Source organism: Cordyceps fumosorosea (genome assembly GCF_001636725.1).
Source record: "Cordyceps fumosorosea ARSEF 2679 chromosome Unknown scaffold_25, whole genome shotgun sequence".
Classification (NCBI taxonomy): Eukaryota; Fungi; Ascomycota; class Sordariomycetes; order Hypocreales; family Cordycipitaceae; genus Cordyceps; species Cordyceps fumosorosea.
Window position 1 is genome coordinate 277,779 of NW_017387325.1, and position 12,756 is coordinate 290,534.

The 12,756-nt window shown below is 56.9% G+C and overlaps 4 protein-coding genes across 4 annotated transcripts; 2 read left to right on the top strand and 2 right to left on the bottom strand.

Annotated features, from left to right (window-relative positions):
• Nucleotides 1–261: 261 nt before the first annotated feature.
• On the top strand, nt 262–1,815 carry ISF_07960 (CRAL/TRIO domain protein; the record flags this gene model as incomplete). The annotated part of the gene is made up of 3 exons (XM_018851563.1): nt 262–1,065; nt 1,142–1,283; nt 1,343–1,815. The coding sequence occupies 3 exons, from the start codon at nt 262–264 to the stop codon at nt 1,813–1,815; spliced, it is 1,419 nt and encodes a 472-aa protein (XP_018701302.1).
• A 333-nt stretch (nt 1,816–2,148) lies between these two features.
• ISF_07961 (NAP family protein) lies at nt 2,149–3,226 on the bottom strand (the record flags this gene model as incomplete). Its single annotated transcript, XM_018851564.1, has 3 exons — nt 2,149–2,255; nt 2,340–3,074; nt 3,139–3,226. The coding sequence occupies 3 exons, from the start codon at nt 3,224–3,226 to the stop codon at nt 2,149–2,151; spliced, it is 930 nt and encodes a 309-aa protein (XP_018701303.1).
• Nucleotides 3,227–4,855: 1,629 nt separating this feature from the next.
• ISF_07962 (Metallophosphoesterase domain protein) lies at nt 4,856–6,740 on the bottom strand (the record flags this gene model as incomplete). The annotated part of the gene is made up of 4 exons (XM_018851565.1): nt 4,856–5,171; nt 5,235–5,761; nt 5,819–6,594; nt 6,659–6,740. The coding sequence occupies 4 exons, from the start codon at nt 6,738–6,740 to the stop codon at nt 4,856–4,858; spliced, it is 1,701 nt and encodes a 566-aa protein (XP_018701304.1).
• Nucleotides 6,741–7,912: 1,172 nt separating this feature from the next.
• Nucleotides 7,913–8,843, top strand: ISF_07963 (DNA-binding SAP; the record flags this gene model as incomplete). The annotated part of the gene is made up of 2 exons (XM_018851566.1): nt 7,913–8,060; nt 8,200–8,843. The coding sequence occupies 2 exons, from the start codon at nt 7,913–7,915 to the stop codon at nt 8,841–8,843; spliced, it is 792 nt and encodes a 263-aa protein (XP_018701305.1).
• Nucleotides 8,844–12,756: the final 3,913 nt, after the last annotated feature.

Below are 12,756 nucleotides of genomic sequence, written 5' to 3' on the forward strand. Positions count from 1 at the left end.
GGGGGGTCCTCATACAAAGGTGGCTCAAGATATTAAGCTCAGCCAACGCCATGTCCTCTGCTCCTGTCCATCTCCATCTTCCGTTTATCCCTACAATTGGCTTTCTTGCTTCTTGATTCCTTAGAGATTGCAATCAGAGATTCGACGCACAGCCTCCTGTAGCCGTCTGGATCATAGACCCGTCGCAACCCGCCTCCCACAAACCAACAGCCCCCCCCTTCCCCCTCTACCCCCCAAAACCAACTCCAACATCCCGTCATCATGTCGCAAAACGGCCACCACCAAGATATCCCCCCAGGCCACCTCGGCAACCTGACTGACGAGCAGGAAGACAAGCTGCGCCAGCTGTGGGCCTTTGCCTTTCAAGTCCTCGAGATGTACGAGACCGAAGACCGAATCTACAAGGAGAAGCAGGCCCGCGGCGAAGTCGACGACACCCCTGCCAAGGCCGCCACCACCACCAACGGCGGCGGCGGCTGGGGCCTCTTCGGCAGGAAGAAGTCCTCCACCGAGCTCACGCACCCCAAGTTCCCCAACTGCGCCGCCGAGATGCAGCGGCTCGTCCCCGCCGACGAGCCCAACCGGGAGGAGCTCCTCCGGCTCGCCATCGAGGCGCTCGACGTGTACACTCCCGAGACGGGCCGCGCGCTGATCGTCGAGTCGGTCAAGCACGAGCACCCGGACACGCTGGCGCTGCGGTTCCTGCGCGCGCGCAAGTGGAACCTGATGCGCGCCGTCGTCATGCTGGCCAAGTCGCTGCGGTGGCGCATGGAGGTCGGCAAGGTGGACCGCGTGCTGATGCGCCAGGGCGAGGGCCACGCGCTCGAGCACGAGGTCCACGGCGCAGCGGGCTCCAAGGAGAAGACGCTGGGGAAGGACTTTTTGAACCAGATGCGCTGGGCGAAGGGGTTCCTGCACGGGTGGGACAGGGACGGGCGGCCGGTCAACTACATCAGGGCGGCGAGGCACAGGGCGTCGGACCAGAGCACGGAGGCGCTGGAGCAGTTTACGGTGTACTGCATCGAGCTGGCGCGGCTGTCGCTGCAGGCGCCGCAGGAGATGGGTGTAAGTTGTGGTCTTGTGCTGATGCTGAGGGTGCGCCTGAGGATTCCATGCTGACCAAAACGACTTTTTGTTATAGACCATCGTGTTTGACCTGACGGGCTTCTCCCTGTCCAACATGGACTACGTCCCCGTCAAGTTCCTCGTCCAGTGCTTCGAGGCCAACTACCCCGAGTCGCTCGGCTGCATCCTCGTCCACAACGCCCCTTGGGGCTTCGGCGGTCCGTCCCCCCCCCCTACCGCCCCTCGTTCTCTTCCCACTAACACGCAACACCCGCAGGCGTCTACCGCATCATCGAGCGCTGGCTCGACCCCGTCGTCGCCTCCAAGGTGCACTTCACCAACGGGCCCGACGAGATCTCCAAGTACATCGCGCCCGAGCAGCTCGTCTCCGACCTCGGCGGCACCAACCCCTGGGAGTACGAGTACGTGCCGCCCGTCGACGGCGAGAACGCCAAGATGGACGACCACGCCACGCGCGACGAGCTGCTGGCCCGCCGCCGAGACCTGGTCGCCGCCTTTGAGGGCAAGACGCGCGAGTGGATCGCGGCCGAGGCGCCGGCGGACCGCGAGAGGGTGAAGAAGGAGCGCGATGAGCTGGCGACGCAGCTGGCGGACAACTTCTGGGACCTCGACCCGTACCTGCGCGCGCGGTCGCTGTATGACCGCCTCGGCGTGTTCCAGGGCCGCGGCAAGGTCGACTGGTCGGCGGCCAAGAGGACGCAGGACGAGCTCAAGGCCAAGGCCAAGTGAGTAGAGGATGTAAGTGTGTCAAGGCGTGTGCAAGTACATGAAGCCGTGTTGCTTTTATACAGTAGCATCCATCTATAGAAGGAGGGATTTCCTTGGTAGTTTAATTTTATCTGCACGTTATTCTTTTCGATGACTCTCTTTTGCACTGGCGTCGCATCCCATTCATTCATTGCCCACGCGTAGCTGGTGCATCTTCTCTTCTATCTGTGTTGGACCTCGTGTCCTAGCACACGGGTATCTGACCAAAACAAAAAAAGGGGCATCACATTAAACCAACTTCATTAACCAAACACCTTTTCTTTTCCCGATCCGTCATGATAAAAAAAAAGTCATTTAAGCCTTGCGCTTCTTGTTGGCGTGCTCATCGTCGGCCTCCTCCATCTCCTCGTCCGACTCCTCAAAGTCGACGTCTGAGAGGGCGTCGTGCTCCATGGCGGTGACTAGAAGATCTGGTCGTTAGCATAGATTCCTATATATTGTTGCCCTTTTCTTTTGAAAGAAAAAACATGGATGGTGCGACTCACTAAAGTACTTGATGGCGTTGGGCCAGACATCCTCGGCGATGCAGATGGCCACGTCGTCGCCGGTGGGGAAGATCTCCGTCTCGTACTCGTCAAAGTCATCCTCCTCGTCGTCCTCGTCGTCCTCGGGGACATCCTCGCCGGCCTTGCGCTTCTCACGCTTGGCCAGCTCCTCCTTGAAGGCCTCCTTGGACTCCTCCTCGCTCACGTCGCGGCCGCGGTACCCGAACCACGCGAAGAACGAGACGCCGCCCAGGCCCGTCGCCTCCATCTTGGCCAGCAGCGCCTTCTTGGGTTCCTGATCATCCTCGAGCTTCTTGCCCTGCTTGCGCTCCGCCTCGCGCAAGCGGCACGCCAGGTCCAGCATGCCGCCCGTCAGATCCTTCTCGGCCGACTTCCAGGCGATGGGCACCGGCTCCGAGACCAGCCCGGACCAGCCGTCCTTGGCGTAGCGCCACCAAAACTTCTTGGTCAGCGAGCTGTTGGAGAAGTACTCGTTGTCGGAGAAGGTGAGGGTGATGGCGACGCTTCGCGGGTCGCCGCCGGCGGGCAGCTCGAAGCGCTCGACGGAGACGCCGACGAGCGAGTTGAGGAGCACGGCCGAGTCGGTGGGCTGCACGCACTCGTCGAGCTCGGGGGGCGACTGCTCGAGGACGAGAGGCCAGAAGTTGGGGATGTCGGCGATGACCTTGGCGCGCTTCTCGTAGAGGCCGGCGGAGAGCTTGGCCTGCTGGCGGACTGTGTGCGTGTTAGATTGGGAGGTCCTGTTTGTTTGTCTCTTCTCGTTTCGAGAACAACGTACGGAGTTCAACCTCGACTTCCTCAAAGTCATCCTCAAGCTCCTGGAGCTTGCCGTAGGAGACGGGAATGTCCATCTTGTCGTCAGACATTGTGAGGGATTGTTTGAGAGAGGGGTATGCAAAAAAAAGGTGATGAGAGAGGGGGAGATGGGATGAGAGGAGAAGGGAATGCAGGGGACTGGACGCCTCAAGTATTTAAAGTCGCCGGCCAGATGGCAAGAATAAAATTTTTCCTCGAACCTAGATTACTCCTCTTTATGACATAAATAACAGTGGATATGGATACTTCTGGTTGGCCTGGTGGGAGGCGTCGCGCCCAGGTGGAAGTCGGTGAACAACTTATTTTTTCCTTTCGCAGGGCAACTCATTTTGTCCCCCGCCTAAGACCGCCCACTGTAGCTCCAAGACGGCGGGGGCAATGGAGGCGACAGAGGGGCACGGCTGATGTCATTGGTGGGCTAGCCAAGCGCCCAAAAGGTTGCCGGGGTGTTGAAGTTTTAGGGGTCCCAAGCTTTTTTAGCAAGTTGAATATAGGTAGTTATGTACGCACCAAGGTACATGATGATAACTTTGCACCCTGAGTGCCTGAGTTGGTTTCCCCAAATCTGCGGCGGCTACATCTAGTGCTAGCTAATATTCGGTGTTTCAATGGTCGAGGCAAGCTGCTCAGTTGGTCAGTTCCAAAGTTGTACCGAGCACGTCCTGGAAGCTTCTCAGTCGTGCCCCATCCGCCCCAGAACCCGCGGGACAGCAAGCGCCACCGATCCACTCCCCGAATTTTTAAGACAATAAATAGGCTCTTCCTCCTCTATTATGATGTGCGTTACGGATACACTCGGGTGGCAAAAGAGCCTCTGTCTCGCTACGAATAAATATTTTTCTCATGTTATTTCAGAGAAACATTGTGTACTTGAAAAGGGAAGGCTCTAATGGGAGAAGCTTATCTTGCGTAGCACGAACCCCATATAAAACATATTGTATTGTCAGTCTGGGCCAGAACCTGCGCCAACTCTCCTCTACGCCCAGTGCGTCTTACACCACGTACAACGCGAAGAAAAAAGAACATAGGCGCGAAAGGATGAGTCAATGCCGCGATACGCTCGGTGTATCCACGTCGTGGTCAAGGTTGCCACCGCTGCCATCAGTCCGCTGCCACAAACATCGGGCCAAAAGGCCTAGAATCACCTAACCCAGCGACGAGTGACAAGACCACCTGCGATTGATGCATGAATAAAGTAAATCATGCATAAACAATAAAGCATTTATAAATAAATCTGAGTTCAACTCATAATAGCCCGAGAAACTAGTCAGTCTCTTTTAAAGAACGACACCGTTGCTCGCAAGCTTCATCGAGAGCACCATTACGACGCAGCTTCATAGACGCGTGTATCGAATATGTACATGTTCAAATTTCATTGCCCCGCCCTGCGCATATCTTCAAGCAGACTATCTCGCGAGGAACAGACTGGTGCAAGTAGAGAAAACGAAACTCCCTTCAAACCTCCTGAAACGCCGTCAGAAATGAACAGATAGCTCAGTCACCAATAATACTTGAAAGACAAGCAGAACAGCGACAAAACAAAGCCCTTCCACAGGCAGAGGAGCACAATTTATATACACAAAAAGCGACAAGCGCTGTCTAACACGGAACCCCGAGCTAGAAAGCCACTTCGCGAAACCCTGTCGAGACTGTAAAAACAGTATACACCTCCCTCATAATCAAGCCCCGTCAACCGGACGCTCCGTTGCGACGGGTGGCGGCGAGGGTGGGGGCAGCGGCGCCGGGTACGCCCTCGCGGCGTCGACGATGATCTGCTGGTCAATGCGGGCGGTGATGTTGGGCCCAGCTTCCACGCGCTTCCATGTGAGGATGCGTGCGGCGTTGACATCAATCTCGTATATGCGTACGCGGCGGAGGTAGCCGCCGTACCCGGCGTAGCCGCCGAAGCCGACGCCGCCGGCGTAGCACATCCACATGGCCGGGTCGCGACGCTCGCCCTTGGTGGAGAGGATACAGTAGTCATTGCAGTGGTCGCTGGAGGATGAAATGGTTAGCTGTGATGAAAATCGGGGGAGAGGGGGAGAGGGCAAAACATACTGGCCTGCGCTGACCATGAGGATGCCCTTGTCGACGAGGGCATCCCGAAAGCCAGGGTTATAGATGGGCGCTGTAACACCTTCGCGCCACTCGCCGACCCATGTCTGGTTGAAGTCGGCATACTCCGTGAGCGGGATGTGGATAAAGGCAATGTCCATATGCTGGTGGCTGTACTCGGCGTGCGGTTTGACGAGGTGGTCGGCCGTCCGGTTGAACCACTCAATCTGGCTGGGCTTCACCCAGTCGTAGCCCGGGTACTTGCGCTCGTTGGGAGAATACGAATGCGTGTCAAAGAAGTAGATGGTAATGGCTGAGTGGTCCGAGCCGCTGCGACCGAGCACCTCGACATAGTAGTTGCCCACGCCGTCCACCTCGGCCGGCCCAGCGGTCGCGAGCGAGTACGGCAGCGACTCCATGATGGCCATTTGCGCCTCACGGCCCATGGCCTGCGCGTCATCGTGGTTGCCAAAGATGGCGGCGTAGGGGAGCTTGCGCTCCTTGAGCTTGAGGGCAATCTTAAAGATAGCCTAGCATTGTCCTTGATTAGCGCGGGTGTTTGCATTGTGGTTGTGCAAGATGCTTACAGATTGCGGATCAGGTGCCGTCTCGCCGTTGACTTGGTCGCCACTGAGGACTACAAAGTCCGGCTTTTCCTCATCGATCATCTTGTCGACGAATTCCAGTGTCCTGGGGTCCGCCTCGCACTTCTCGCCCTTGGCAAGCTCGGGGAAGACGTCGCGGCACACACCAACGCCGGTGCTCAAGTGGAGGTCAGCAATCTGGAGAATCTTGAATTTTCCGCTGTCCGGAATGCGCGGTTTTGGCTTCTTTAGCTCAACTGGCGCGCCGCGACGAACAGTGACGTGTGCCGAATGGAAAGTGCCGCTCGCGTCAATCTGGAGCGGCGTCCCTCGGATCGCCCAGCCGTCCCGGGCCTCCACGGCGTCATCGCCAAAGAGCACGTCGACGTTTGTAATGGCCTCATCCGAATCGCTCGCCACCTTTCGCGAGGAGCGCTTCACCCAGATACCGCCGGGCCGCGACTCCCAGGCCGCATGCGTGTCTGGCTTTTCGTCCTCGGGTCTCAATGGACCGACCTTTAAATCGACGACCACCGAGTCCCCGTCCACAAGTTCCTCTTCATGTTTTCGGCTGACGTAAAGGTAAGCCCTGGTCGTCCAGGCACGGCCAAGGAACAATTCCTTGTCGATGCGATGCCATTTTTTGGGGTCGAGGTCGCAGTTCGAGAGCGGGTTTACTGTTGAGCATGTCACCAGCGTGACGTCGGTGACGACATGACCGGGGTGGTGTGTCGGCAGGTAGTTGTGTAGCGACGTTGGCAAGACTCTGTAGCTTCGGTCTAGGAAGAGTACCACCAGGACGGTAAATACTGCCGCCGCGGTCAGTTGTATTAAATTACGAACCTATTGCAGTTGATGGGTTAGCGGCGGTCCAGGGGGGGTTCTCTCGAGGCGAATAGACAGGACTCACGATGCGTCGCGTCATCTTGTGATGAATTTATCTGTACAATTTGGGGGAGGAGAAGTGAAGACGCCGTCGCTACCTATACGGCAACGGCAATGTACTGCTGCGAGATGCCGTGGATGGTGGCGATCTCTTGGGGTGGAGTGATGTGCTGTGTCCAAGCTCAACTATCGCATGGTGATAGCGACGTCGATTAGACAAAGTCGGGACTGTCCTGCGTGCGGAAACAATGGCGGATGGCGGCAATGCGAAAGTCTTGGGAGAATAGGAGAGATGCGATGCTGAAAGGGGGCGAGTCGTGTGTCGTAAACTTGGAGTTGTAGCTAAACGGCCGCAAACCTCCTTAGAAAAAAGTAGAGCCAGTGAGGGAGTTGCTCCATCAGGCCAGATTCGACCCACCGCGGGTGGGTGGTCTGGACCTCCCTACCATCAACATATTGAAGATTCAGTATCGGAATTTCGAGGAAATAATCGCCAGAAATGTTTCTATAAATGGTTATATAATTACGAACGGGTGTTCTAGCCAGGTACTCTATCAGAGCAGCTGTTGATACCTTCAACAATCCAAAACATGTGCACATTATCAACTCTAGCAAACACTTCTACCTAAGCTATTGAACTCCTACAAAGGCGATTACAAACCGGTCTATAAGGCTTCAGTTATTTTTAATATCTTGGATCTGCATAATTCTCTGATGCCGGTTCTGTGTCGTGCCTATTTTGCAAATGCAGATACATAGGTACTTGCCGCTTGGGCTAATTTTGGTGCGGCGCAATGTACATTCGCCTTCCAGCACAAGTCCTCCGCCAGCAGCCTTCACAGCGACCCACAGTACGGATTACTGCGGGATCAAGCTCCAGTTGCCCAGCCAGGTACCAGTACGGCCAACCCATCGCCAAGTCTGCCGGGGAGGTACCTGAGCTTCACAGCAACACCTCCTACGCGCGCGCGCCCGACCTCTCTGATCCATCCCAACCGCATCGCCCGTTCGTTTCGTCCATCATCATCCCATCTCTGCGCATCGCCCACGTCACCGTTCCTCGAAGCGCACGCGCGCATTTACAAAGTAGTCGATTGCGACCACGCGCACTCCTTCACTCGCGCCGCTTCCCCCAGCAAACTCGCGCTCCCTTGTCTCGCGACAAGCAACACTCGTTCACGTTTCACAGCCCAATCGACGACCACCATCACAATGGCAGACTACGCGTCCATGAAGGTGCCGGAGCTGAAGAAGCTTCTCACCGAGCGCAAGCTTCCCCTGACCGGAAACAAGGCCGATTTGATTGCTCGCCTCCAAGAGGAGGACAGCAAGGCTGCTACCGATTCTGAAGCCAAGCCAGGTACGTTGGACAGCGCAATACGCGGAGGTAAACAGAAAGAAGCAAGCAAGAAGAGGGTAGCCGTCTGCGCCATCATTCTACGACGCGCCCGCGCAGCGCAACAGCAACTCTGAGACTGGAAGCTAACCTCTTCACGCAGCTGCCAAGGACGACGAGATCACGTACAGCGACGACGAAGGCGCGAAGCCCGCCACCGCCGCTCCGGCTACTACCGAGGAGCCTGAGCCTGCTGATGCTGCTGCTGCCGCGCCCCAGGAAGCCGCCGCGCCCGCTGAGGGCGAAGCCGCCGCTACCACCACCACGACTACCACCGCCGATGCCGCCGCCGAGCCCGCCGCGCCCGCTCCCTCCTTCGCCATCGGCCTCTCCTCCACGACCGCTGAGGAGGAGAGCAAGAAGCGCGCCGACCGCGCGAAGCGATTCGGCATCGAGGAGGACGACGAGGACGCCAAGAAGCGCGCCGAGCGCAGCAAGCGGTTCGGCCTCGAGGCCAAGGACGTCTCCGGCCTCGACGCCGCCCTGCCCGAGCGCTCCCTAAAGCGCGGCCGCGGCCAGCACCAGGAGGGCAGCCACCAGCGCCCGGGGAAGCGCCAGAGTACAGACCGCAGAGGAGGAAACGACCGTCGCAACGGCGGCGGCGGCGGCGGCGGCCGCAACGATCGCCAAGCTGGCGGCGCTGGCGGTCGTCGTGGTCAAGCCCAGGCAAGGGGCTCTGGTGTCCTGGGAGATCCTGCGGAAAAAGCCAAGGCTGAGAAGCGCGCTGCACGGTTTGCTGCTGCTTGATTGAATTTCATGGCTGGAGGGAGGGAAGAAGATGACTATCAAAAGAGCAAAAAAAGAAAGAAAAAACGTGGAATCTTGCCATGCACGACTGCGAAAAGTGACGTGATGCGAACTAGACGACTTTTCATTTATCGACTGCACTTTGCTTATGCATTGACTCGTTCTCTTGCTGTCCCGATCATGCTCGTTGTCCGCACAGCGCTGATGGCAAACAACCACATCATCGTAGAGACCGGAGCAGACCGGAGGGACGGTTACCTAAGAGCTGCTCAATTCATGTGGTGAGCATTCGGCAACTTGTGATGGGTGATTTGTACATCCGCGGCGTGTGGCTTTGGGGGAACACCGAGCCACCACGGAACGCGGTGCCTTGATAGCAGCCGAGCCTCCCGTATCTCAGGTGTCCGAGATATGTTTACGAGAAGCAGGCACGAGAATCTCGGGTAGGCTTGCATGCCCATTTCAATAGTACAGTCGTACTGCATGGGCTCATTGCTGCCCAACTTCCCCAGCATTGCTTGGAATCGAGGCCAGGCATCATCTCGGATGCATGCGGCGTAATACAGGAAATTTAATGAACTGCTCAGATTGTCTCACTCTGCGGTATAAGTAGATATCGTATACCCCTTCTGTTTCATTACACAGGATCCAATGCTGCATGTTCCTCCCAGCATCCTCTATGGCGACCGGGGCCAGGACCGGGGTTACGAGCGAACTGGATGTGACGTGCCACACGAATTGTGCGGCGCAGATCGTTCGACGATTACAAATTCACATCATAAAGAGCTGCCTAGACGGAAGGGTCGATGAGCGATTCCGGCAGATGGTCAGAGACAACGGGCGGGAAATGACCGTTGCGGACGCGTGGTGACTAGGATGTGCCGTCCCGACTCCAATGTGATTCCGGCGACTTGGCGCCCATGAAGTCAGCTGAAGCCGATGCTGCAGCAAATGAGATGCGAGTCGTACGCGCCGAGGGCAACCCCCCCAAATAGACTGAGCGCAGCAGCGAGCTCGCAAGCCTCGGCCATGGTCACACTTGCTCCGACGAGATGCCAACCAAGGACGGCAACAGGGCGGTCTGAGTAGCCTTGGCGAACTATAATATGTTGCCAATTATCATCCGTACTATCGTTGCGGCGGGTGCGGGCAAGCCCGCATGATCGTGTCGCCGATTGATAAGGCTCGTACAATCAGGCGTGCACTCATGAATGGCAGATACAAGTGGCCAAGGCGTCCAAGTGGAAATAATGAAGGCGATATATTGCTTGATAGGTCAACAGATAAGGGCCGTGGCAAGGCCTTGTCCATGTTTTGCGATGACAGGCTTGGCCAGGTGACTTCTTGTAGACCAAGTACGCCAACCTTGGTCTGCAGAGGCGCTGCGGTGAGTGGTTGGGCAGGACATCAATAGGCGCGAAGGCGTCATAGCGACCAGGATGCGTTGAGAAGGGGCCCTGGGGTAACGGGGGAGGGGTTCGATGGTGTTGCAGCAATCTACGCCTCTCATTTTACATCGCGAGCGAACCAGCCAGAACTCGCCGACCTCGATCGTGTCAGCACAGCCAGCAACAGGGGCGATCCAGCCGCACTCTCTTTCAAGGAACAAACTGCGGCAGGCACGATGCTGTCGAGCACGTGAACTAGATTGCACGCATGGGGGGCTGGTGAGAGGAGGTGTGTAGCAAATGGTTCGCGCGAATGCTGGCCAGTCAAGGGCCAAAGACAAGGTGAGGCTCCGGTCCGGGATCTGACCAGCGACGGCCGGCGGCCAATGGCGTGACAGAACGTGCAACTCGCCCAGACATCGTCTCTCGACAGAGCCCTAGACGCGGCGATTGATTGGCGCTAATATCAAGAGCCACGCATTCTGCACGGCGCGATTCGCCAGAAAGCTTGCTGGCTGAAAGGGCAGTGCGGCCCAGAAGCTCAGAGGAGCAGAGGCAGTAAGATGGGGGTTGAAAGTCAGTAGCCGGGTTGCATTGTCTCGGGTCGGCTTACTCGACTTGTTCGGTATACCAACTCGTGGGGGAGAGAGAGTCGGTCAACTCACGCAAACGCCCGGTCATTGCCCTGCGGCGGCAGAGGCATGTCATGAGGTCACTAACGTGACGTTGTAAAGAGCGGTCGGAGACGTCGGGTGACCTCATGCCCATCCAGCGATGGGCGAGGAAGTCGTAGCGAGGGCGAGCTTCCGCATTTGGCTCGGCATAATTCGTAAGTAGACGGCCAGGGGGACGTGGAGACGGACGATCTACGATTGCCAATTGAAGCAACTGGGCCTTCCCGACCAATTGCCAGAACCTAGTCCTGTTAGTTTGCAGTCCGTCGTTATGATGTTCTGCAAGCTGCGGACCAGCCCGCTGTGGCCAAGTTGTTTTCTTCGTCTTCGCGTTGAGGCGGTGGCCCTGCCGCTGCCACGTCACTAGCCTCACTGGGGCGGCCAACTGTGGCCGTGTGTGGCGAAGCAGCACTTGCCCCCTGCTATGTATGTATGCACATAGGTCCGTCCTGCAACTTGAGATGGCTTCCCTGTGTTTGACAGCGCAGGCTGCCTCTTAATGCCCAACCCAAGCCCCAGCTTCGGATCCCCGACTAATCTGTATCATGCATCCCATTGTTCCATCCCGCGTGCCCGTCCCGGAATATGCAAGACTTGCGGCATCGACATGGCTTACAGATGCATTAGACCCGCGTCCACCAGGCTGCTGCCACGATGCAAATATAGGCATTTCTATGAGCTAAGTCCTGCAGGGTTTTCAGCTTGGCAGGCGGGCTACAGTCAAGTTCTGCCCAGGTAAGCGTCTGCTGCACCACTGCACTGCCTTCGAACTTTTTTTTTGCTGACCTGGCCAATATTAGGGCCGTCCAAGAATAGCATCGGCGAGACGAGCCTTGTCGACTCCAGTTTCTCGAGTAACGGCGTGATGCCAACGAAGCGTACGAAGAGATGTGCTCGGTAAAAACGCCTGACAGCGTGGCAGTTTTGCCACTGTGGGCGAGGTTGATATCAAAAAACCATACAGATGACTCAGGCGGCGGCAATCAACAGTCTAAAGCGTACCCTGGGTGTGTCACTACAATCGCAACAGCAGGAGAGCGTGCTATCAATCAAGCCGGGAACAGCTGGTTTATTGCCACAGCCAAAAGAACATGAGCGATGATGCTGAACGAACCACGTACACAGATGGCTTGAGGCTGCAATTCTCTCAGAAACCCTTGCAGGGATGTGAGAGACACACCGTATCGCCATTGGGCGAAAATTTGTCCAGTCGCAGCGGCGCTACACCTCTAGTCTGCCCAGACTTTCAACCAATTGTTGGCCGATATTCGATTCAACCTACAAAGTACGAAGCAAATGGTGTGATACTGTCGCGAAAACGGGGATTGTCCTTCTTGCTCAGGTGGATGAGGTGGGCGCCAAACTTTTTAAATGTTTGCTCCCACCACCTTTGGACGGGAGACGCTTCCGGTGCATGGTGCGGCTTGACTTTTAGCTTAATGCCCGCGCCGCGCCAGCGAGTGTGATATCTGACGCTCCCTCATCATTTATGACAAACCTGGAATTTTTCTTTCGATTCCTATCCTCTCCTCCTCCCAACGGGTTGACGGAGGCGGAGACGATTAATCTAAAGAGGGCATCGTGCGGGCCATGCAGGTCAAGACTGGAAGCACACGACGATCACTTACATCTCCATTTCTGGTGGATGCTGACCCTGAGCTGAAGGATGCTGGGCGCCAATCGCCAGCCTGTCTGTCCCCCCCTGTCCTGCCGTCTGGCCGTCTTCAGCCGCCTCTGTACACCCAGCAGGATATTTCGAAGCCATGTTGCGCTAACAGGGCACAGCATGTCTCGAGGCTCCTTGCAATTACGGATTACGGATAAAATGGCCGCATTGCGCGCCGGTCCTCG